Source organism: Anthonomus grandis, chromosome 5 (genome assembly GCF_022605725.1).
Source record: "Anthonomus grandis grandis chromosome 5, icAntGran1.3, whole genome shotgun sequence".
In the NCBI taxonomy this organism is placed as follows: Eukaryota; Metazoa; Arthropoda; class Insecta; order Coleoptera; family Curculionidae; genus Anthonomus; species Anthonomus grandis.
In genome coordinates this window covers 19,531,461-19,559,281 of record NC_065550.1, presented here as the reverse complement: position 1 = coordinate 19,559,281, position 27,821 = coordinate 19,531,461, and the positions used below count along the sequence as shown (strand labels likewise).

Below are 27,821 nucleotides of genomic sequence, written 5' to 3'. Positions count from 1 at the left end.
CTATACAATTTTTAAACATGACATTGAGAATTGACATTGATAAGCGTTGATTTTAAACAATTGTTGTTATGGTATCATGTACAAAAGGTAAAAATAAATGCAGCAGATCCTATTTAGATAATTAATGTTTTTTATAAATTTTAACTCGTCTTAGGGCCGTAGTGGCGTAGTGACGCATTGCCGGACATGGGTTCCTATAATCAAATGGATTCTTCTGTTGCACTGAACAACCCCCGAGAAGTTTGATCCCATATAGTTCTGAAACACCCTGTACTGTCAATGCAATGGATTAGTAATATTTGAATAAATTCAATTTTCAGAAAGATTTTTTTTTAATGTGTATATAATATGTATGATCATGATTTAATATGATTTTTAATTTTTCTTTGCTTTAGGTAGATTATAAATAAAGTTTTCCTCAAAATGATTGTCATGATGATCGGTACCGTTACGAAGTGATGGGTTACAGCGTAATCATTTTATGGATTATAATCATATACATCATAACCTAATTTAGATTAAAGAAAAGATATGAGAACAATTTGATGGAATGATCCGAATTTAGATTAATCCTAAAAAAATATATTTTTTCATTTTATGCCATTAGCTTACCTTACCAATCTATAGGTAAGATTTTTAATTTATCAGTCAATGATGAAAAATACCAGATACTTTCAGCCATACTTCAAGGCATCAACATTATTAGATTAGCTATGAGGTTTAAACTACTTAGCTCAAAAGCCCGTAAGATGTTCATTTATAACTAAAGGAACAAGAGGTCTAAAAATTGATACAATTTTACAAGATAACATTTCAGTACTTAATTGGGAGATTTTACTCAATAACTTCAAAACGGTTGTGTTCACAAGAGACCGTGTAAGGATATTTTTGGTAAAGAAACTCACCAGCTTTCGTATTAAAACAAAACCAATAAAATTACGGGAGGTTTCAACATAATAACGTATTTCTGAAGTTTTTAAGAGTATTAAAGATATCTCAATTAAAAAAAATATTTAATAATTTCAAAACGTCTGTACTTAAAATACGTTTTAAACTTTCTGTATTATTCGATTTCTCCCGCGTTATTTTAGAAATTCTTTAAATTATAATTACCCAACTTTGCCATAATATAACTAACCTTGTCTTTTACAGTTTACCAATGGGCACCCTCGAATTTCGTGCAGTTCAGCTTTTGTGGATAATATTACAATTTTGTGGCACCACGAATATAATCTTTTTAAGGCATGACCTTAAATCAAATTTTGTACTGTATACCAAAAAACCAATAAATCAACGTATGCTAGTCACGAGATTAAAGTAAGAGGTCAACAGTTGACCCTATATTGAAAAAACACGCCAGAAATAAGGGGCGGATATATATAACATATAATATTTTCAGTATGACACATTGAAATATCATTTACATTATCAGGTTTATTCTTAGAAATACTCAATAACAAATGAAAAACATTTTATTATTTTACACAATTTATGGGTGGGCACAATTTACATTTCAAACAACACACTTTTGATAAAAACCGATATATGTATAATAAATCTTCGTTCACTCAAGATTTACACCTAGTGTAAATATTTTTGGCCTCAATTACGAATCACACAAACATTACACCTTGTACTAGTTTTAAAATATCTAGAGCAAAATCTGTGTATTCCGCCAAACCTTAAAATTTTACAATAACTCATTTAAAAACAGACTTTATTACTAAAAATTACGTGCCTGGTTATGTTTTGTTAAGCTATATCACGACATGGCAATGATTTTACTATGAGTATGGTTTAGGGAAAATTTGCCGCATTCGATATGCTACACGGCGCATGTAGCGTGCAGTGTAGTTATGGTAAATGTTAAAAACAACAATGCGGCATATAAAAAAACGCCAATAAAAAGTTTTACCAATTTCAAATAATTTAACATTATCTACCTAAGTGGACTAACGTCACATGTACAGTAATTTTGGTTAGAGGTTATATATGACGCTCGTTCATGAAACATTTCCACTTCACGTAAAAATTTTAATGCTTATAGCGTAATAAAAAAATACATTAAATTAAAACCTTCTAACAAGTTTATATCAGTAAAGTTTGATCACGTAAAACTATTAAATCATAAAGAACGGAAATTAGTGGTTATGTCTTCTGAATTTGAAACGTTTACATCCACAACATATTATACACAATAGCTGATCGATATGATTGTTGTATTCACAGCCTGATGTGTCTAGAGATGAGATATAATCATGCAATGAAACCTTACTTTGGGGATAACTCCTATTTTGTCACTAATGAAAATTTTTAATGAACTTTGATCCTAGGAAAATTAAGATTCGAACCTTATCTATTGCAAAAATTGGAGATGGCTAACTAAATCTATCTGACAGAAGCTAATCTCACATCGTGCCATTCCACTATTATTTTCATATGGTCTAATTTGGCATTAAATTCTACTATTTTACTATATACAGTGCTTTCATTTCAAAACAATCCACCCTTAATAACTTTCTTGCTATAATATGCTATAATAATGCTATAATAATAAGAGTAAGGGGGAGTAAGTCAACTTAAAAAGGTTCAATCTTCAAAATAAATCAATTTTTTATTAATGGTTTTATTAATGGAACGTTTTTTGCATAGCTATAATACAGACTAAAAGGATTCACAAAAGGAAGAAAATATTATAGATTCCTGCGATTGAAAAAAGCTATTACAGGTCAAAAATCAAACTGTTTAGTAAAGTATTAACTGCAGTATCAGTGTGGCAGGACTACCATAAATACAGAAAAGAGTTCAATAGCTAATTTTGAGTATCATGAAAGTGGCAGTATTGAGCAAGGCACAGCAAACTGTTTAACTCAGTTTCTGTGTTCGTATGTTGTGTATTCTGGACCTGTTATTTTGGTGGTATTTTGTGTACCATCGTGCCGAAAAAAACTGGGACATTACAATTTAGGTAGGGAATTGTCTCTCCTAGTCTATTAATGTAAATCGCATTCCTTGGGTATTGTATTCATATTTACGCATTATGAATTTTTCGAGTCTTAATAATTACATATTTAAATAATAATATTGATACAAAACATTTTTATTTTTCGATATTTATTTTTATTTTAACACATTTTATAAATAATCTAAAACTAACTAATATCTTTTTTGATAATATGGAATAAAAAATTATTAATACTTAGTAAGCGCACCGTCGTCATCAATTACAGCTTGCAAACGTCGTGGCATACTTAAAATTAAGTTTCTGGTTAGTGTTGTAAAATGCTCGAGAATTTATTTTTCGAGAACGTTCTTCGAGCATGAACGAGCACGAACGAGAATTTTCAGCACATACGAGCGTAAATGAAAAAAATGCAAAGGAAACATATTAGGAAAATATCTGAAATTAAAAATGTTTGTGTTTATTTATGTTCTATTTATTAAGTTAAACTTTCAAACAACCTATTTAGGAACTCTCCTCCGAACTATCCTCTCCCTCCTCGCGCTCGCTTCCGGTGTTGCCACGTCTGGTTGCTAAAGAACCGTTACTGCCGAAAACCGACACCAAACGTTAACGCTATGGGAACGTTCACATTTTTGGGGAACGTTCGAATTCATGCTCATTCGTGCTCTAGAGAATAAACGCCACGAAAAAAGTCGTGAACGCTCGCGAACGTTCTTCGAGAATAAACGGGAACGTTCCATTGCTCACAACACTATTTCTGGTATATTCTTCGGTTATTAGTTCCCATCTACTTTTAGGCGTAATTCATTCTGATTTCTAGCCCTAAAGTTATCTTTATACATATATTTTGCCATTTTACCCCAAATGTTTTCAATTGAGTTGATATCAGGGCTTTTCGAGGGCCACGGTAAAGCTTGAATTCGTCTTTCGTCTAGATAGTTTTGAACTATACGGGCTGTATGTATAGGAGCATTATCACGTTGGAAGATAAGATTTTAATCTTACCCATAGACTACACCAACCGATGGCATCATAACATTGTTCAGGATATTGCAATATCATAAGGCATTAAGCCTTCCCTGCACTATTTGAAAAACGCCTGGTCCTCTAAAACTAATCCAGTCCCAAACGTTTATTCTAAAATGTCCACTTTGATTAGCCTTATGTGTATATCTTTCATCATATCTGGTATTAGAAGGCCTATAAACGCGGATTTTGCCATTATTGCACGATTGAAGTTTTTTCATCCGAATATATTACCGTTTCCCATATGTTGTTTTGGTGTGCATGTTGATGGGCAAATTCTAATCTTCTCTGTTTGTTTGCTTCAGTCAAAAACATTTTATTTGTTGCACAGCAACTTTTAATTTCCGAATTTCTTATCCTACTACGAGCTGAATTGGCAGAACCAGGAAAATGCGTGTCTTCTTTCGCCTTTATTGCTGTTTCAAACGGATTGTTTCTTAGAAAGCCAACTAACTCTCTATCTTGAATGTCGTTTGAAATTTTTGGTCGATCAGAATCTGGATTTCTTACAATAGCTCCATATTCTGCAATTTTTGCCTTAGCTAAGGAAACGGTATTTTTACTAATGCCCAATTCTTCTGCGATTCTTCTTATAGCTTATAGGAACACCATCCATCAGACGAGTGTATATTATCGCTTTTTGTTGAGGAGATAATGCCGGCATTTTGAAAGCACGATTTTGTTGACGCGGCTGTCACAAAATTAAATTAACTTTGACAACATCAAAATATATTATTCTAATAGACCAAGAGATTTAGGAGATTTTGCTATCCCAGTTTTTTTCGGCACGATAGTACGTATCTTGAAGAGAATAGTATTTAATCTTCTATTTTACTTCACTTTTTTAAATATTCGGTAGAAGAGCCACCAGTATGGTCAAGAGCAATAAAGCCAAATATCTATCTGGAAATCCAAGACGACACTATAATATTTTAAATATTTTTCATATATCCTTTACCGTTTTTAAATTGTTAATTAATTGGGTCATTAAGTGTTCATGAACTAAAAACACATTCGTAATAATAAAATAAATGGCTTCTCAGACAGTAAGTTTTTCATAGTTCTCATTATCAGGAGGTTCTATGTGTCCTCTTTTCTATAACTCCTTTATTGGTCACTTTTGACAGTAACCACTCCAGCTTTTAATACTTATGTCTACTCAATTGCCGTGAATACAAGTGTACTTTGTATTCTTAGAACTAATTAAATCTGCTGTCTATTAATTTAATGAACTGTTAATTATAGTTATTAGTAATCAAAATCAACAAACTAATTTTTTTTTTAATTTCAGTGACTTCTGCTTAACTTATAGGTAGGTCTTATCCAAAGCTATCATATTTTAAAATTCCCACTCTTAGCTTCGCTGTTTCTGTTAACTAATTTTAGTTGTCTTCTAAAATATTAATATCTATTTGCAAATAACCTTAAACTTTTTTAGTCAATGTATCTTTTGTCATTTTTCCTAACCTTCAGCTGTGATTGAAATATATTTATAAATGACCTTTGATAATCGTCTATATGTAAATATGACTAAGTACAACATAATTTTCTTCAAACAGAAATTTATTGCACTACATTTCAGAAAGGTCATTAACAAAAGTAACATTAAAGATTCACATTAAGAAATCTAAGGTTTTTATTAAAGGTACGTTTAAGAGTAATTTTTTATTATCAAGATGATGTTTCCAGATGAAGTTTATCCGTGGTATGGTTCTCTAAACAGTTCAAGATCATCACTTGGCTTTCAAAATACTTATAAGATGAAGATATCTCTGATATAGAATATATTGATATATATGAATTAGATAAATATTAAAAGTAGAACATTTATTACTAGACAAACTCGCGAGGTAAAACATTTATAATATTAATCATTTAATATATAAAATGTGAACTTTTCATTAAGAAATAAATAGGCAAGATTGGGTAATGGAAAATATTATTGTCGTTACTAAAAATGCTACTTTAATCACTCTCAAAACAATAACAAAAAATTAGTCACCATGATAACATATCAGTGCGATCTTAAATGTTTTTGATAGATACCATTCACAATAGATAATGATTCCAGAGTGTTCTACATATATTTCAATCAATCACTTAAGAAGATTATTTAATTTTCAACTATGGATCGAATATTCTATAAAACGGTTAAGACTAAGTCAAACATACAACATTATTTATAGGACCCAAATACGCTATACCTTTAAATAGAAACACAAATTGCATGGCATGGCGTCTAAATCAATGTTTACAAAAGATAATTAAAATTCAATAAGCAAATTATAGAAGCTAATTAGCAAATTCATCCTTCAAACATTGAAAATAAACACACTTTAATTTTTTTTACACTCTTTTAAATTGACCCCATATGTTTATTATTTTAAAAGGTTTAAAAATAAAATGGTTTCACTTTCTGGCTAGACGGAGATCCCTATTAATCGAGATTTGAATCCCACGTTCTAAATTAAAAGGTTTAATTAAAACATATTTTTTCCTAGCAGCAGTACACACATAAATTAATTTTCGCTTCAAGCGGAAATCCAGACCGACACCCTAAAATTAGCAGCAAAAGAAGAAATAATAAAATATTCGCAAATAGCCACATTCCATATTTCATTGTCGGTAGCAGCGAGGGCGAGGAAAGCGCATTGTTATTAATTCCACAGGATATAGCGGTCTCGTGAGCAGAAAAACGATTGCTTACAAAAGAGGAAGCACTTTTGTCTTTTTAATTTTTGCATGTATTTTTAAATACCTAAACCATTGCTTTTAAATTTAGCAAAAATAAGGTTGGTACGATAATTTTTATACTAGCTGTATCTTTTAATCTGGATATATTAATCGTTATTTCTCAATAAATTTACTTATGCTACGGAAATCCTAAAAATATACATGACTACTAAAGGCAGACTATTTTAGATGCTGCTTTATCACTTTATCTCAGTCTTATTGTTACACCAGCAAATATATTCAGTTTCACTCAAGGTTAATCAGCCTATAAAAAAACATGATGTAACAACAATAGAAATACTAAATGAAGAAATGCATAGGGTACATAATTAGGTTTTAAGTAACAATAGCAACTTTTGTATACGGAATAGCATTTCCTTAAATTAGGGCCAACAAACATTTAATTACTTAAAAAGCAAATGCCTTTGCTTTTATATGCGTAATTTATTATCAGCATTAAAGCCATAAAAGATATTTATTTTATTTCAAAAATAAACCAATTAGCTACACTAATTACATCTTTAAGGTTAATCCCTTCTACTGAAATATTCGCAAACAAATTGTTATGTGATAAGAACCGGTATTATTTTGTATTTGTAATTATTGAAGCCGTATTCGATAAACCTATATAAAAGGCAATATTACGTAGACCTAATGGATTGTTAAATTTGTTTATTAGCAATGTGAATTGTATCAGTTAATGACAACTGCAAGGTTAAAGGACTTTTCTACATTAATATATGATAATCATATTTTATGATGCATGCATTTACAAATAGATATAAATAGAATTTATCTTTTGACTTTTGAAGGTTTCTTCTTTTTTATATAAAAATTAATGACATACAAAACTTTAGCTTAGAATCTTCTAAGACGGCTCTAAGTCTCTGGTGTGTGGGTGCTTTGATATTAGAGTTTGTCCGGAGAAACTTGTTTTAAAAGAGTTATGATTTATTGCTTAAAATATTAAATATAATATGTCTACCCAATGCGTTGACGCATGAGCAGCATTTAAAAAATATACTAGCAATAAAAAGTGAAGGTTAATAAGAAAATAACTATTAGGACAAACGCTTATTGTTATAGGGCAATAAATGAAATTAAAGATGTATAAATATTAGCTTGAAAGGGAACAACTCCTACAGATGTTTCCATTTTTGATCACATATATAAGCACAGATAATAAAGTTTTGTTTTTGTATGTATGTAAAAGTCAGTTTATTTGCATAGTCAAAAGAGACGAATTTACAGGTCATAATTTATAAAAAAGGATATTATATCATAAATACCATTACAATTAATGCATTGTGTCATTAGCATATAATTTTGTAGGTTAGAAATAGTTCATATTTGTACCCCACAGAATATAATATCTACCTCTTTACTCATATTTTATTAAATTTCTAGAATTTTCTCCTTCTAAATGAAACAATATAAAATGCCGTTCATAAATCCAAAGGTAAACGGTGCATTTCAAGTTTTCCTCAATGCCCTGTTGAATATTTGTTATGTCAATCATTACGATTTCCACCTTTTTATAAGTACGAAAAGCATATTAATGAGTTGCTACAGGAACTGCCGAAATAATAAAATATCGACTAAAGTGATTACCATCATTATTAAAATTGTGAATAGTAAAGCCTATGATAATTTTTAGTGGAAAACCTATTGCTCTAAAGATTATTTCATTAAATGCTTAAGAAGTTGTGTTCTCTCTACAAAGAGTTTTAATGTATACCAATGCCTGTAATTTATTTTACATAGCGTTAATGATGGATTATACAATATAATTCAGTGCAACGTTGGCCCCAAATAAATAGTTTACTTTAGTGTTTGACCTGTACTCCTAATGACTTCACTTCATCATTTTTAAATAACTCTGCAAAAGAAGCACTGCAAAAACCTTATGATTTTTAAGATCTAATTGGTTAGAAGAGTCTTCTATTTTTTTCGAGATTAGCTTGAAGTCAGAATATATGAATTTATTATCTAAGTAGAACAAAAAAACTTTATCGTCTGGCGTTAGTTTATAGTTTATAGCAACATTTTTAAAATGGTTATTTCCTCACTATTTCTTTGTTATAAGATTTCATATTAATTTAAGAAGATAAACAATTAAAAAAAATAAAAAGTTATGATAATAAACTAGATCCAAAAATAATAGCAATAATGAAAAGTATAGCATCAAAAGATCAGTATCTAAACTAAAAGCTATATGTCCAGAAATACAGTTGCAGTTTTATGTCGCATATATATTTATGGCATACTTATATACGTATTTGAATTCTTGCAAATCATCACTCTATAATCATCAAACATCATCCTATAATTTTTTTTTCAATCTTATTGTTGATATCTATTATTAAAAATCCCATTTATAGTAACAACGTCCTCATAAGAGCATATTATCAGATATTGAAGCTTATAATTTTCCTAACATTCTCATGTGTACAATTCGCAGAACGTCCGACGCTTTACTACTTTACTGAACTTAATAACTTGTGTTGTTGACTTCGCAATACTACGCATACGTGTTGTTGAGTTTTCCTCATATTCCGGGGGTTTTCAATCACTGTTAACAGGGAATACGTTGTTTCGTTACTAAACTGTTGTACAGCCAGTAAAAGTTTTTTTTAAACTTATAGTAACTGTTCGTTTAGATGAATCGCTGACTTAATGAATGTTATTTTATGTGATCGTTCAATTTGCCAAAACAGATCATTCTTCAACATTCTGTTAAATGTTCGCATATAATTTTAAATATTTGCTGAATGTTCATGGACTAGATTGTGCTATTAGGCAATTCCACAAAATTATTTTAGATAGATTTTTGTAATACTTGAATTTTTATAATTTAATGATTATTTTTATTAAAAGCTTTCTGAAAAAGGTGGAAACGTTAAAAACATACGTAAAATTAGGAAGTTAAGGCAATTTTCTTTTAGACCGAAAGTGACACAAAACAACTTAATACGTCAAAGAATGTACTTTTGTATGTATGTACGTAATAAACCTACGTAACAAGTTTTATTTGTTTCGCTTAAAAAGCAAAAAGTTATAGTGTATAGTGTTTCCTTTATCCAGGGTCATCCCTGTATAATTTTACGTGAAATATACGAGTGTCTCCAAAAGGTCTTTACAGAATCTCACCACATATTACTGAGATCAAAATAGGCTGAGTTAAAGCAACTTAACATAATTCAAAATCTATTTTTAACGTGTTTTTGGGCATGCGAAACCGGAATATGCACAACTTTTTTCTCAGTGTGGTTTCTTACTTTTTTGTTAAGAAAACAATTTTTCGCTTTTATTAATTTTAAACAACAAAGGCTCTTTTGTTAAAAACCACTAAAGTTAACCGTTTTCGCGATAATTCGATTTTTAGATGTTTGATGTGGCGACGGTATATTCAAATACTTTAAATAAGAAATATTAGTTGTTTTATTTAAATTAATTCATTAAACAATATGGATTTCATAAAAATTGTTCAAAATTTTCCCCATTTTTACGAATACAAAGATTTACACGCCTAAAAAATGAGAATTAACTCTCTGCATAACTTCTGGATTAGCTCGAAGATTATATCCCATACTAAGGTTTCCGAGTTAGTATTAATAATGAGTTAAAAGTCCAAGCGTTTCCAAAGAAATATACATAAGTTAATGTTAATACAAATAACGGGGTAACTGTAAGTCCCAGCTAGATTATTAGCAAAATGCTAATTTTTCTCCGTGTTCGCACTAAATCTATAATTTTCAATTGTCTAAAGAAATATACGAGGATGTACACGTGCAATAAAGAACCCTGAAATATCCTTTAAATTTTATAAGAAAATGTATTTTATTTTTAACTAAAATATTCCAAAAATGTTCGAAGTGTGTTGCTGATGTTTTTATAAACGCAAATTGAGAAAAAGCACATATGTGTTTTTCTCTGTGCTCGCTCTTTTTTTACGCCACTTTTCTACAGATATAAAGTTGAAGTCAACTTATGTATTAGAAGTCCTTAAGTGTTTTATAAGTGAAATCAAGCTTTTATGTAAATGCCATGTATACAAAGAAATATACAACAGTAATTGGGGTAAATGTAAACTTCAAAATATCGTATACAGAGTTTTTTAATACTTAAACGAAACTTCCTAATGATAAAATTCATATACTGATTCTACTCTTTTATTTGGGTGAAAACAACTGCTGTAGTATTAAACTACAGCAGCCAACTTCAAAGTTGGTTAAAATAATACTGCAATGTCGAACGTGCATTCAGCATGTCTCATTTGTTTTATATTACTCCATTGTCTCCATTTTAAAAAGTGTTGTTTGGGACAAATTCATAAACATAAACAAATGGAAGAAATTCTGTAAAGTTGTCGTATGAAGGTGTTATTGACCTCGATAAGTTTACCGGCTTTCGCCAAATTTTCGAAAAAATCATTGGGGAGTATAGTTAACATCAAAATAAGTTTGTTACTTTTAAATTTACATAAATCCTTTTAAATGTGTACTGATCAGAACTTCCTCAATGAGATACACCCTCGAAGGTCCGTCGAATATCAATATTAGATATTGTTATTTAAGTGATCACGGTCTCAATGGAGAATTTTGTTTCATTTGATCATGTCTCTTTTGCAGAATATTAAAAATAAAAAGTAAATAGGGTAGATGCAGTATTATTATATAGATATTATAAAATTTTAGCACAAAGAAAGTTACGTTGAAAATTCAAAACCAAATTGTGGAAAGCAATAATAGTATAATGGAGATGGCTGTTTAACAGTTTTAACATAACCTACTTTAATATAAAAGAAACTGCACTTTCGACTTAACGATTCCTTATTTAAACTTTATTACCTATAGCTATATGTTTCTCACGTATTTAGCATTTTTAAGGAAGCTAAATACCTAAAAACTCTATTTGACAACCAGATATAATTTAAGTCATCAATACTCGATTTTGTCAAAACCATAGTTATAACATCTTACAAAGCGAGTTGTAATATTGTACACATAGGATTAATTTAGGTACTGTAATAACTATGTAATTCTGTTAAAAATCGTTTATAGATTCTTGATATAATGTGGTATTTCCGCCATCATTATTACATTATAATACAATAAAAAAGGTTTGTCTGATTCTGTAAGTGTAATCATCTGTATGACAGATTAAAAATATTTTCTAGGCTAGAATAATACTTCCAAAAGCAGACAGACCTTTTTTATTGTGTATAATAAATCAAATAATAATAATGGAGAAAGTACCACATATAACTAAATATATGTGAAAAATAAAAAATCCTAGAAACCGCATATTTTGAGATCTATTGAGATCACACGCTGCTTACAGATTAAATAGTGAACCTTAACCGATCAAACAAAATAGCGAAATAAAGAGACCTTGAAACTGAATTATGAGACAATAACAAATGCATGCAGTTTGTAGATACCAATTATAATTTCAACAACGGGGATTTTACCAACGAACCTGTTAAAATATTTGAAAGAACTCGATTTAAGCAAAAATGTATAGTAAACAATGCAAAAGTCTGTTGTCTTATCAAAATCGAAAATCATTAGAAGGTTCCTGGGTAACACTTACAACAACCACCGGCAGAAAAAATAATACTGAAGCGCACCCACCAAGCCCAATCATTCTCACATCTAAATGCCTGGGATGAATCGATAATAGTAAAAACAATAATAATACTAATAATAATAGTTTATTTAATTTAGAGAGCCTAAAAAATATTTACTGGAAAAGAACGAAGACGGAAATTAATGTAAATATAAATATGATTTCAATGACAAAGCTTTAAAATATATTCCTAACGCATTTTACTTAGTATAATGATGGTTCACAGGGTATAAAAAGTAATATTAGGTTTCAAATGTAAACAGTGACACTAAGTGTAAAAATACGCAGAATTTATTGAGAAAAAACTAGGCTTCTTTAATTTTGGTATTGGTTAAGTCGCATTTAAAGTAAATTAACTCAAAATCGATAAAATTTTACGGACTACATCAAGTATCTTTTTATATACATTATATTGGGAATCATTGGTAAAAGGCTAATTATAGTTATATAATGACTTCTGTCATATTTAATAGTGGATTTTTATAATTAATACTTATACAGTGCGAACGTAAAGGTTGGAATAAATTAATTTAAAATTCAGGGGTATGTTCAAAAAAAAAAACGCTCGGACATGTCGATTTTTATTTTTAACTGCGGGTTTTCTTACTATAGTTTTATGTATACAGGGTGGCCCAAAAACAAGTTACGGTCATCAACGTAATTTTTTTAAATGTAAACACCTATTTTTTATTTTAGATTTAGGTTCTACATCAAATTCTAAGTACATTTCATGTACCATGTCCTATACCTAAACTCGACCGTTGACGATTGAACACAATAAAAGGCTATTTTTGGAAGAGTTATTTATATCAAGCAAGAATACATAAAAATATTTTATTTAATTTATTAAGTGTTGAAAATGGCTGCCACGAACCTCTTGGCAATATCCCAGTCGATGCTGAAATTCTTGTAAAACGTTATCGATAACAGAAGGTTCTATCAATCTTATTTCTTCCGTTATTCTAATTTTTAAGTCTTCAATGTTGTTTGGCCGATTAACATAAACTTTGGACTTAAGATACCCCCACAAAAAAAAACTAAAGGAGTTAGATCCGGCGATCTGGCCGGCCATTCAATTGCACCCCTCCGACCAATCCAGGGAAAACGGTATCCAGGTACTGGCGCACGGGACGAGTGTAATGGGCTGGAGCTCCATCTTGCTGATACCATAAGGAATTATCTAATATATCCGGGTCTTCTGGATCGGGGTATAAAGTGGCAAGGCATGGAACCAAGTCATTTTCTAAAAACTCTAAATACCTCTCACCATTCAAGTATCCTTCAAAGAAAAAGGGCCCTATAACCCTGTTTTCAATCACCCCCTCCCAAACATTTACTTTTTGAGGGACTTGGCAGTTTTGCCGGTTTACACTACCATGAAGACAAAACGTTGCCTCATCAGAAAATACAATTTTTTTTGAAAATTGTGGATTAGCATGGCACAAGTCCATAAGTCTCTCACAAAATTCTAAACGCCTATCTGGGTCATCTCCATTTAGTTCATGAACCAATTGAACTTTGTAAGGGTGCCATTTATTTATACCTAAATACTTAACGACGGATGTCTGGGATATCTGATTTTCTAACGCAATATTGCGAGTCGTTTTATGGCAATCTTCTTCAACTGCCAGCAAAACATTTAGTTGCTTCTCTTCTGATATACTTGACCGACCTTTCGTATAATTATCCCTGACATGACCCAAATCCCGATATTTCTGTTCTATTTTACTGACAGTACTTTGAGATATACGTGGCCTATCAGGATACTTGGCATGATAAATTTCACAGACTTTCATCTGAGTGCGCATCCTGTTTCCATAACCAATCATCATCAAAATCTCTATTCGCTCTCGCTCACTAAGACGTACCATTTTTTTAAATTTTAATTTTATCTTTTGATAAACTTAACACACGCAAAACTTTGCTTAGGCATCTAAATCAAACTAAATTCACTCAAAATTATTTGATGTCAACAAATTGTGACAAGTTAACAATCAAAAACACCAACCACAAATGTAAATAACCAAACAATAACTGATAGGTTGCTTGATATAAATAACTCTTCCAAAAATAGCCTTTTATTGTGTTCAATCGTCAACGGTCGAGTTTAGGTATAGGACATGGTACATGAAATGTACTTAGAATTTGATGTAGAACCTAAATCTAAAATAAAAAATAGGTGTTTACATTTAAAAAAATTACGTTGATGACCGTAACTTATTTTTGGGCCACCCTGTATACATAAAATTATAGTAAGAAAACCCGCAGTTAAAAATAAAAATCGACATGTCCGAGCGTTTTTTTTTTGAACATACCCCTGAATTTTAAATGAATTTATTCCAACCTTTACGTTCGCACTGTATATACGATAAGCACTATAACTTAAGTTTGACGGCAGATCCCAGTATAAGGCTAGACAGATTACCTCATACCATGTCACATAAACTAAAATTTAAGACTTAAAAAAACGGTTTCCATTCGAAACCAGTTTACATTTACTTACTTACTTACTATTTTTTTTTACTTTCCAGCACCTTGAATATCTTTAGGTGTGAAACATTTTTGAAAAAGAAAATAGTACATCACTGGTTTTCCTTGTAATTTAAAAGAATTTTGTATTTATTTTATAGCATATCTCATCTCTTGGTCTTTTATTATTCGATACACGGTTTCTGCATAAAAGAATAGAAATCAATTTTGTGAAAAGCCGTAACACCTAATCTGATTATGTTCGTCATCACCAATCAGCCCTTTGCATCCACTGCTGGAAATAGGACGACCCATTTCTGCCCTCTATTTTGACCTCTGCAACCAGTTTGTGGTTATTCCCCCGTTTCTCTTCAACTCTTCGTCGTCACTCGAGCAACCTTTTTGTCCAGCCCAGTTCCCCTTGAGCTTAGCCATCTGGTAAATAACATCTGCGACTCCTATTCTCGCCCGTAAGTCCTCATTTCTGATGTAGTTATAAAGTGACACACTGAACATCAATCTTTCCATCTTGCGTTGATCTAAGCTTCTAAGCAGATATGAGTTTTAGAGTTAAAGTTTCGGCACCATAGGTCATAATCAATAAATGCACTTATTAAAAACCTTTCGTTTTAGACAAATTGAGAGACTACTCTTTTTTTTTTTTTTTTTATTTATTTTTATGGTAAACACAAGCACAAGAGGAAAGTCCTATGTCACTCTTGGAGTGGTGCTTGCGCGAAGATATTTGTGGGCCTTTATCTTCTTGAATCGCTGCAGGTTGTATGCGTCGGGAAATATGTGAGGTGGAAGCCCGTTCCACAAAGAAGATGTTCTCCAGATGAATGAGTCCCGATACAGCGACGTCCTTGGGGTAGGCAGGTGGACTCGATGTTGATGAGCCGCAACTGCTAGACGCGTCCTTCTTGCCGGAACAGCCCTGGGTGGGATCAGGCCTGCCAGCTCAGAGGAGCACTTACCGTGATAATAACGGTAGAATAAACAGAGGTCAGCCACCTTTCTCCTGTGCTCCAAACTATCCAGACTATTTGTCAGTTCTGGTTTGTCGATAAGACGAATAGCTCTCTTCTGTATAGAAAACAGCACCTTTAAACTATGCTTGGGTGCAGAGCTCCAGACATGCGAGCAATACTCGAGGGAAGGGCGTATTTGAGCCTTATAAAGAGTCAGCAGCTGTTCTGGTGTGTACAGTTTTTTTTATTTTGAAAAGCACTCCAAGTTTTTTGGAAGCTGCCCTGGCGATCTCTGCAACGTGGTCATGCCAGGACACACTGTTGGTGACTTCGACTCCTAGAAGATGTAAAGATGATTTCATTGGCAATGTTTTCCCAGCCATAACCAGCTCCGGGCCACCAAGGTTAGTCTTCATCGTAAATACTGCAGCCTGCGTTTTTTTAGCGTTAAAATTGACCAGATTGTTATTGCCCCACTCGGACTTAAATGTGGAAATAAGTGTGCTATCGTCCGTAAAGCTGTAGATTGGATTGACAGTGGTTCCTAGCAAATCGTTGATATATATCAAGAAAAGGGTGGGGGATAGAATGCATCCTTGAGGGACTCCAGCGTTAATGTTAAATTTGTCGGAGAGGTGTCCATCGACGGCTACTTGGATTGTTCGTTGTTCAAGAAAACTTTTGATCCAATTCAATAATGAGTTTTGTATGCCGATTGAGGAGAGCTTGGTTAGAAGTCCCTCATGCCACACTCTGTCAAATGCCTTGGAAATGTCAAGAGCGACTGAGCGGGACTCGCCGTGCTTCTCCATGGCCTCCGTCCACAAGTGTGTGACGTAAGCCAGAAGATCGCCGATGGATCTAAGCTTTCGGAAGCCATATTGATGATCGCTGATTAGTCCAGATGATTCCAGATATCTTAACAGTTGTTGGTTGACTGCTTTCTCCATAATCTTCGATATTACTGGAACTAGTGCAATCGGTCGGTAATTGGACGGCATCGTCTTCTTTCCCTTTTTGGGTACAGCTTGCACTTGAGCACTTTTCCAGCCCGTTGGAAATGAGCCCTGCTTATACGATGCCGTGAACAGTCTACATAAGGGAGGAGTCAATTCGTCTGCACAACATTTTAGTACTAGGACTGGAATTCCATCGGGTCCAGAAGCTTTGTTGGTGTCTACGCTTTTAAGAATTTTATTTATAATTCGTTGGGGAAACGAAATTTCTCCCATCGATGAATTCACTCTTGCAAATATGGCGGTGTTTTGCCTTGCGAGTGTAGAGTAGAATTGGCCGCGAAGAGTTTACCCAGTAAGTTGGCTTTTTCCCTTGCTGTTACCGCGATAGAACCATCATCTGCTGTTAGGGGTGGCAAGGCCGACTTAGCAAATCCTTGACTAACGGCTTTCGATACCGACCAGAAAGATCTTGTTCCATTTGGGCAGTTTAGCAGTTTGTTTTTGATCCTGTTGTTGTGAATCTCTTTGCATTCATCAATAATTCGCTTGCAGCTATTTCTGGAGGTTAAAAAGTTCCTGCAATTTTCGGTAGAAGGATGTTGACGCCATATGCTGCGTTTTTAGTCTTTACTGCCTTTTTGCAATTCAGGTAGAACCATTGCTTGTTATTTGATCTGCATTTAATAGAAAAAGGGATATAAGCTTCCATTCCTGCCAAGATCGTCTCTGTAATTTGGTTTGCACATTCTGAGATGTCATTGGTTCTAAAGCAGACTTCTTTCCAAGGGAATGAGCGATAAAATTCCCGAAGATGGTTCCACTCTGTTGATTTATAGTGCCATAACTTCCGCGGCATCGGAGGATCCTGCGTTTTAACATCCAACTGGCAAGAGACTGTTATCAATTTGTGGTCCGATGTTCCTAGGGGGGCCTGTACTGATACAGTGTACGAGGCAGGGTCTGAAGCCAAGACCAGATCTAGGAGACTCGCGACCTCGCCGTCTCGGTCGGGGATTCTGGTAGGTTCCTCCACAAGCTGCGTAAGCCCGCATATGGTGGCAAATAGGTCAGCTTCTCGTCCTTCATCGTCGTTCTTGTTGCAGAAGCGCAGCCAGTTGATATTGTGAATGTTAAAATCACCCATGACGATGATTTCTGCGCTTGGGTAGTCAATTTGCAGTTGGTTAATGCAATCGACCATGTTCAAAAAAAGCCAATCTATATTGGGTGTCGCTTGGTGGTCTGTAGATACAACAGATAAATTTCGTGGCTCCACTCTTAATAAGCACATTCCCAAGTCTGCCATATGCGGCCCAAAAGAGCGTAATTCTTCTTTTTAATTCGCATGCTTGGTTGCCCCTCGAGATTCGTATTTCCAAGATATATGTATCTACCCACTCACTCTACCTCAGTCACCAATAGCAATATTTCCACTAGGGACCAGATTCATCATAAACTTCATTTTTGATATATTAATTTCTAACTCGATCTGAGCGCATACTTTCTGCAGATCTTCAATAATTTTCTTGATATCTTGTTAGTTGTCAGACAACAAAGCTATATCATCCGCGAAGCGCAGAGGTCCGAAGGCGTATTCCAGAATGGTGATTATATTAACAATCAAGTATTACTTTTACAATGGCGGAGATACAAATTTAAATGGAGTGTCGGAAAATGACTGGATGCAACAGCTTACAATTTTTTAAAAAAATATTTAGAGAGGTATAAATATCATTTATCAAAAAAAATAGTTTTTTTCTTACATTACCACCATGTAGTTTAAAATCTGACAGGTTTAGGACGTACAATTTATATATTTTTTCATTTTATAAAGATCGAATTTATGAAGTATTTAATTTTGTATACCCCGTAATATTTCAATTGCAACAGTAATATTGAACTATCAGTATTTATGTCAGAATAATCCAAGAGTGATCATGCTTTAGATTTTCAACCATCCACAGCGACACATTATTATCTACATGTTAAATGGAGGTCGATTTCTAAAAATCAAACGTCAAAATAAATGATAAATTCATTAAAAGAATCTGTCAAATTCAAAAAATCAAATGATCACTCGATTGTAGCTCCTGATGACGAGGGTTAAAAGGGAACAAACAAGTTATGCTCCTAAAGCAGCCCATTCCCCTCCACATTTTTTTTGCGTGTGCGTTTCAGGTAATTCAGCGTCTTTTTATGACTCTTTTAACGACGAAGAAATTTAGCAAAAATATGTAGTCTAAATTTTACCAAAAAATCAATAAAAAATATCAACTAAATAAGTTTGTTACTAATCTTTAATATTTCAGATTTTATTCCACACATTTATATGTAAGGGCTCACTTACCTATGTATAAGATATCGATGTATCACTTCAGCGACGTCGTGCATTTCTATATACATACAGACAAGCTGTGGAAGATAAAAGTCCATCTCATTGTCGTTAAATGAAAAAATCTTGTTAACGATATAACAAAGCACCTGAAATAAAAATAATCATATTAATAAAGAGACGTGTGGGCAAACCCGAAAGTTCACAAGAATTCAGGCCTTTTGTTTTCTGTAGACCAAGGATAATCGAATTTTAATGACTATATTGTATCATTTTCTTAAGAAAAAAATTTTAATTGACTCACCCCAGGTTCCTTGCTGTTAAATAAATAATGCATGGCCATAGGCACATCAAACACCTTACTCTCCAGCAGTCTCAGCATACCAGAGTTTTTCGGCGGCATTTTCACTTCTTCACTCATACCACAGTCACTATTTACACTTATGACAACTGTACACGAATCTACTTCATCCTTAGTCCTCTCCAAACAATCCAGTTCGATTTGGCACTTTGGTAACATTTTCGCTGGTTTGTCGAGATCGTCGAGACTTTCTCGACTTTCGTTTGACAGGTGTTCCACGCTGGACTCTCGCGTGGTATCGCTGGTGTCGGAGCCACATAGTATGCCGCTGTCGTCGGATCCAAGAGAGGCGAGTTCGTCTCTTTGTTTTGATGAGGAAGCCTGAAATTGTTAGTTTATATAGTAAAACAGAATATATTTTTTATGGTGGCAGAAAATATTTAAATAAATCCATGAATTTATTGTTAAAAAAAGAAAACAAAAAAACAAACAACAGTCGCAAAAATGCAAAAGGTATTCCATAGCAATATCTTATGAATTAAACGATTTTTCTGATTAGAGAATAATGTATTTTGCCATCACATTACAAAATTATTTGAAAACATAATCAAGTGTGGTTGTCGTCACGGTTTTAATATATCAGTTGCTTTGTAATATTTTTAAAGCCTTACAGAAAAGTTTTGATGCAATGCTAAGCTATTGAATATTATTTAACATAATAAACCATCATCTGTCTCAAAGGACACTTCAAGCATCTCTTATAAAGGTAACTTTATAAGAGTTATACATTTTATCTGGTGTTCTACAGTTTCATCTTGGGTCCAATCAGAAAGGAGAGTTTTCTGAATATAATAATGAAATATAATATAGGAATAACCACCGATAGTAACCTCCTTAATTTTATATACAGTACCGAGCAAAAGTAAAGAAATTTTCGATTTTTTAACAAATTTTGTTCTATGTTACAAATATTTAAAAAAAAATCCTTTGAAGTAGATAATAAAAATAAAACTTAAAAAAAAATTAATTTAAAAACACAGGGAGCAAAAATAGAGAAACACATATAAAAATGAAACATATCATAACTAAAAATTAATATTTAGTTGCATATTGTTTTTGATAACTGGGAGGCATCGCTTCTTCATAGATCCAATTAGATTCCTTAAGGTCACCTTGGCTATAGAGCAGCTTCTACTACTTCAACTAACTTGGCTCCATTTTAAATTTTTTTTTTAAATGGAGCTACTAAACCAAACTAAATCACATAGGTTCTCTATGGAATTAAGGTCAGAACTCTGGGCTGGCCTCTTAAAAACAGTAATTTTTTGGTGCTCAATTTTTTTAAAATGATTTTAGCCGTATGCTTTGGATTATTGTCGTGTTGAAACCGCCATGTTTTCCTGTGCTTATGGCAACATATTATCACTTAATATTTCTATATATTTATACTGGTCCATAATTCCATTAATTTTGACAACAGCGCCCATTTCAATACCAGAGAAGCATCCGCAAACGTGTAAATGCCCATCTCCATGGCCATGCTTAAAACTGCCCAAAGTATACTTTGGATCAAATCGTTTATTTTTAGGATGCCTGACTCATAACATACCATCCAAATAACTTAAATTTACTTTCATCAGAAAATAACACTTAGTTACATCTTGTATTCCAACTGTATTCCATCGTATGCAACTTGAAGTCAGGCGGTTCGATTCTTCTTCGCAATTGTTTCTTGCCAGCAAGCCACTGTCTTAAGCATCTTCGAACCATGTACACTAACATCTACTTCGTCCAGTTGATATTTTATGTCCGCTGCTATCTTGAATGGATTTTCAGAGCTAAGGGTTTAATCGTCTGGTCCACTCTAGGTGTGGTTTTTCCAGGCCTATCGGTTTTAGGTGCACTTACTGACGACTTTCTGATGCGGTGCAACTTTATAGTTTTGGAAACGATCGACCTATTTAATCTTAACTGCTTGGCAATTATTGCTCGTGTAACACCCGATCGATATTTTGATAATATCAACTGTTTTACACATAACAAATTTAGAGGCTATGCTTTATTAAATTAATAAAATATTATTGTCTATTGCTTTTAATAAGCCAATTTACAGGCTGGCGCGTAGAAGACTACACACAGGCATTATAAATGGCAACACCGCTTCTCGCTTGCTTTCGGGTTGATGTTGATAAGCGGCGCGGTGGATTCCGATCGTTTGATTTGCTATGTCGGAACGGCACAATCAGCAGACGTCATTTTGCTGTGTGACTGCATACTGCACTGTTGAGTCTTAAAGCGTTATTTAATTTTTTTTAAATATTTATCATTATAGCTGTGATTACCCCCGAAAAAGTTCAATTGATTAAATGGTTTTATGGAGGCAATTCGGTAGAACAATGCAGGGGTTTATTATCAGTAAATTTTGAAAATAGACGTATTCATTGTGCTAAAACTATTTTAAATGCCGTTGGAGAGGAACTAGGCACCATAAAACTGTGACGAGTATTTGGAAAAAACATAAATACAAATGTTTTAAATATTCCAAAACTTACGAGGTGTTTCCTGAAGACCAGTGACAAAGAATGGAATTTTGTGAAACCATGATGGAAAACATCTTAGAAAATATTTTATTTTCAGATGAGTCCTACTTTCCATTGCATGGTGAACACAATCCTTCCATTGTTGGTTAACGGTCTCAGAAAAACGAGCACAGACGTTTTCAGTTTCACACTCAGTGCCCTCAAAATTTCAGTGTTTGGGCTGGTATTTTGGGCGACCATATTATTGGGCCATTTTTCATTGATGATACTTTGAACGCCGAAAAATACCTTGAGTTGTTACAAAACCAAGTTCTTCCTGTCGTTCGTTCAACTCCTCCCTGATATAGACCTGGGATGAGTCTATTTTCAACAAGTTGGCTGTCCTGCTCATAATGCGGCTATATTAAATGACCTCCAAGATCTTCCGTTTTGTCACCAACTGACTTTTATTTGTGGGGTTATTTTAAGGAGATTTTAACATCATAATAGTAGGCCAACGAATTTAGGAATTTAAAACGAGAAGTTAAGAAACAAAATTGTTGAACCTGCCAATTCCATTTTACCTCAAATTCTTTTCGAAGTAAGAAACAGCTTTTTACGATAGGCTAACCTTTTGTTTAGCTAAAGAACGAGGTCTTTTTGAGCCCTTTATTTAAATAATTATTTATTAGATTTATTATTTAGAGTTTTATTTTCTGTTTTTTTTATAATGTTAACATTCTATTTTTTTGAGAGTTTTTCTTATATTTTATTTTAATAAGAACGACGCCTTAATTAATTTATAATTAATTTTCAATATGCAATGCACAGCATAAAAAAATTGTAATTACGAATCATCTGTGCGGGTTTTACACATAATTCCTGCATTAGAAAAATATACGAATGCCACATATTTTTTTAAATTTTGTTGCAAGAAATACAGACCTCACCGACGCGACGTCAGACGCTTAATAAAATAACATTTAAAATAATTGAGCTTGAACCTCGAACGCCAGCGTACTGTCGCGACGGCGGCGTTGTTACATCTCACCTGTTAGGAACTTTATATGTGTAGTGATCCATTTGCCAATCTGTATACTACGAGCTTTATAAATGTTTCTGTACTTTTGCTTCTTATAAAATAAAGATAATCAAAAATTTTTTTGTAGCAAGAAATTTAAAAAGCCAAGTTTTTGCAGTCCTCTAAACCTAAATAAACAATTTGAGAATTTATTGATGGGAAATAGTCAACCAGTCTGGCTTATTTAATTAATTAGATGTTTGTCCACTTTTGCTCGGTACTGTAAATCTAATGCTTGATTCCCAATTAAAATTTAAAAGTCGTATTGCTGAAATTAGATTTTTTTTTTATAATTTAAAGAAGTTAAGTTAAACTGTAATCGTCAATAACAAATTAAATACGTATTGTTCAATGACCAGTGAATATGTAAATCAATGAAAGTTTATTTGTTTAAGCCCGGCTTTAGTTTTCTTTAAAAAAATAGAACTACGGCTTACTTAAATGACCACATATTTCATACGATTAAAACAATGTATACAGGTTTACTCAAATTTTATAGTTATTTTTTTTATTCAATTACACTTCTCAACATGCCTTCTGAAGAGTTTAGGGACTTTAATAGTATAAAATTTAAGTATAATTTACAAATACCATCTTATGATGGTATTTGTAATTATATGAATACCGTCTTCTGTTTTATGCTTAATTATCTATTTATATACTCGTTATAATTTAGATTTGATACTAAGTTTGTGCTACTGGTTTTGAACAAATTTTTTAATCCATTTTAATATTCTTTAATCTATTTCATATTTACTACGTTTCTGCTATTATTTACTTATTTATCAAAAAGAAATAAATAGTGATAAATAGCTTATAAGTATAATTTACCCCTCGTAATGCAGAATATTACTCACAAAAACTTAACACAAAACAAGGCGTGGGTTTATAGTTTGTTAATGAACCTCTAGTTATAGTAAACATGTCTATCTCTAGGCCTATATCATTAATGGTTCTAATCAACCTGTCAATAACCGAGCTCTGATCATAATGTATTTGACGAAAATTTTCATGGTCTGATATTTCCCAATTTCCCAATTCCATTGCACATCAGAAGGGATCGTTATTTTAAACTAGCTTAGAAGTTGATTCGTAGCAAAATTGATTGCCCAAAAATTCTAAATTTTTTAGCTTTTCATATTTAATATTTCAATATTTCATAATATAATTCAATATTTCATCCCAGTTAGATATTAGATCTAAATGGGATGAAATATTATCATTCTCAATCTCTGAATCAAGCTTATAATTAAACTTAAAATAACGATCCCTTCTTCTAACGCCCAATGGTTGAAATTGAAATATATCATAGCGTAGATCAGCTAAAGTAATGCCCAGTTGAAAGCTTATATACCTCAAAGATTTTCTGTGTATGCTTTAAATATTATCTATATGAAGTTTATATTAAAAGTTTCATATCCTTTGGAAGTGCTTTGGTTAGTGATAATGAAATAATCATCAAAAATAAAATAAAAAAAACATTTGGCAATGTTCAATTGTATGCAAGTACGATAAATCTGCTAGAGTTCATGTTAGATTTATTTATTTAACAGCTCAATATATTTTAGTATGCATAAAATTGAGGGTTTACTAAGAGAGTAACAAGCAAGAGAAATTTTATTTTTAGCTTAAGCCATTCATTTATTAGAGGTAATAAATCTGTCACAGTTGCGGGCCGTAGGGAACAATATTATAGAGAAATATGGGATTGCCAAGATACTATAGAATTAATTTCGAAAATCTTAGTATCTTTAAAGCACGTGCATTTGGACTTCAATAGATAAGATTAAAAAAAGATAAAATCAAAATTTTTAACACTTCAATTTTAACCTGCAAAAATCAGTAATACACAAATTATGTTTGCAGTTAAAAAAAAACGATTTGAGCATAATATTCCTTTATATAATAATCATTTTTTATATCTGTTGTACATTATCATTTATTGGCGAACAGCAGCTTAAATACATCACTGATTAGAATCACCTGATTAGAATCCAGAACAGGTTCAAAGTAAACTTGTTCTTTCAAATATCTCCAGGTATAATAGCAAAACCCGTGGTAAAAAAGAAGTTCCTGATAATGTTCTCCATAATACTCTCAAGAAAAATCAGTTTATATTGCACAAAAAATCTGTTTATATTTTAATTTAATTTAGTCATAAAGTACTTGCAGATTACAAAATGTTTCAAAAGTGCTTCTTACGACCTGGAAGTTAAAATACACTTCCCACAACGCAGAAAAGCACAATTAAATAAAATCCATTTGGTCTCAACAAAACGCGGACGGACAAAAATAAGCATGATTAAATTGTGACTTTGCCAAATGAGTAAAATAAAAATTTGTTGACTGCACTGCTACGTAAGATAATGTTTATATTAATCTTTACTGTGAAAAAAAATCTGCCAAAGTCTTGGGAGTTATTAAGAAATCATAGAAATGTATTTTTGGAGCTGCTTTCATTACTTAAGGTGATTAATTAATTAATGAGGTGTAAAATTATCTTACCTTAATAAACATATCTAACAGTTTAATAATTTACATGTCACCAAAAATAATAAAATATACATTCCCACAGAACAAAAAACCCGTATGCAACCAAAATAATACTAAAATTATACGGAGGTTTAGAGGTTACTTCCTGAAGACATACGACGCATATTCAAATATGAAACACAATGTTATCATTGGGTTTGATAAGTGATAGTGAATATTTAATGACAGATCAATGTTTATTGAGCAAGAATTAGGTATTTTTAAAATAATCCAGATGCTAATTAGTTCATCAAATAGTGAGCACTTGACCTTGCCATTTGCAGTTCACGTTGCTTGAACGTAAATGTCAACAATAATACCACTTGCTTTCAGGTAATGGATATAGGAAGTGAATGTGGTTCGCAAAAAAAAATTGTGGACCATGTATATTCGATATAGTGTTGCGGGACGAGTTACATCACCCAGTTACCAGTTACCAGTATTTAAGGAGTTGGGCCTTGGATTTTTTTCGTACTATAAAATTGGTAATTTATTCAATTTTTTGTATTGAATGGTTAATACCTACATATGTAGAGTGAGAGGCAAAAAATATTGTAAAAAAAATTGAACGATTCACTCATAATTTTGAATGATAATTTTTAGGTCTAAGGGACCTTTAGGACGATAAAAGAAATTTGGAATGGAAATGGAACTAAATGAAACACTATATTTTTAAGTCCAATTTATAAATTCTGTCTCAAATTTTACACACTACACTTTACTTACACTCAATATAACATCTTACAATCTTTAAATTACAGAGAAAAGCTATTAAAATTCCAAGGATGTCTACACTATAAAGCCTTCTATAGGGAAGCTTTTTTTTGATAAAGGTATATTGGGATAGCAATACAAGATCTACCTTTTTTTCAGTTTTATGTCATAAGTAAGAAAAATACTAGTTACAAGTATCTTCTATTCTATAAACGAATTTTTTTGTATACAGCTTTCAAATAAATCTTTAATTAGATTAAGTTTTTAATAATTAGTAGTACTTTTTTGTACATTAACATAAATAATGATCTTGTACTTACATATCCTTACCTTTAGACACTTTTAATAGTAAAACACAAGTAAATTAAGTTTAATTAGGTATTCTAATTATCAGTGTGTTGTTAATTATTGAAACTAAGACTTGCTTCATTTTAGGTAAAGGAATATGAGCATTTAAATGAAACTCAAATAGAAATTTTGATTTTTAATGGATATATGGAAGCAAAACAAGATCTATGAGAAATATCTGGACCGATAATGATACAACATTATACAGTGAAATTTAGAGAAATAGTGATAAGTTAAAAATCGTCCAAGTCCGAAAATTGGACATTTCTAAGTTGTAATCCATACTCTGCTTCCTCCAAGTAGGTTTAAATGATAACCATGACATAACGAAGCATCACATAAATAAGAACAGATAATCACAAGAATTAAACGAAGATATTCCTCATCGTGCGTTCTTTGAAGTAGCTCGTCAACTAACAGGTTTGCGTATTTAGAAAAAAACAAAAGAATCACCAAGACTAAATTACTACACGAGTTAAATGAGAGAATTTAAATAGTTTTTTTCTCAGACACTGGATCGGTAGGACCGCTTCCGCTGATGTTATATAAAATTAAAAAGAGGAAAATTTAGAAAATTGTAGTTTTCTTTAACCTGTTTGTCTCAAATCGAGTTTTCTCATATTCCATTGTACACCATGCATATTATACAGTGCTTTTCTTTGAAGCCCCCCCCCCCCCCCCCCATTTATTTTTTGAACGGGTCAAAAAAATTTTTGAAACTTGGCATAAGTAAATTGGTCTATAGATACTATTTTTCACTGTAAACTAGGTAGTTGTAAATTCCAAGATGGCGGCTGGGCGACATCTTGAGAAAAAATTTTAAATAGAAAGGGGGGTCGTGTGGTACCTCATTTTAAAGGTCTCAATGAGTACTTTATAACCCTGAAATATTAGACCCATATCTTAACTCGTTTCAAAATGGCGGCCTAATAAAAAAGTATTTTTTTTTATTTTAACGTTTTACATTTTTATGATTTTTGAATAGGTAAAAATCAGTGTACGAAAATAAATGCGTCACTATTTTATTTTGACATAAAAACGACAGTTCTAAATGTCAAAAGAACACATAAGCGCCATCTTGAATAAATGCATTAATTTAATGCAATATACCATGTATATATAATATACATGGTATATTATATACAGTATCGGACAAAATTGAAGCAACTTTTGATTATTTTGTTTAGAAAAGGCAAACTTGAATAAATTGAAGCCCCAACTATTTACGGAGAAAACACCT

The 27,821-nt window shown here is 32.2% G+C and overlaps 1 protein-coding gene across 1 annotated transcript in view; it reads right to left on the bottom strand.

The window, feature by feature from the left end:
- LOC126736840 (phosphatidylinositol 4-kinase beta) overlaps positions 1-27,821 on the bottom strand; it is a 109,805-nt gene that overhangs the window by 34,749 nt on the left and 47,235 nt on the right. The window contains exons 4-5 of the mRNA XM_050441392.1: positions 19,391-19,768; positions 19,102-19,235 (exon numbers count right to left, since the gene is read on the bottom strand). Coding sequence (XP_050297349.1) covers positions 19,102-19,235; positions 19,391-19,768 — 512 coding nt within the window. The remainder of the gene's footprint in view (positions 1-19,101; positions 19,236-19,390; positions 19,769-27,821) is intronic.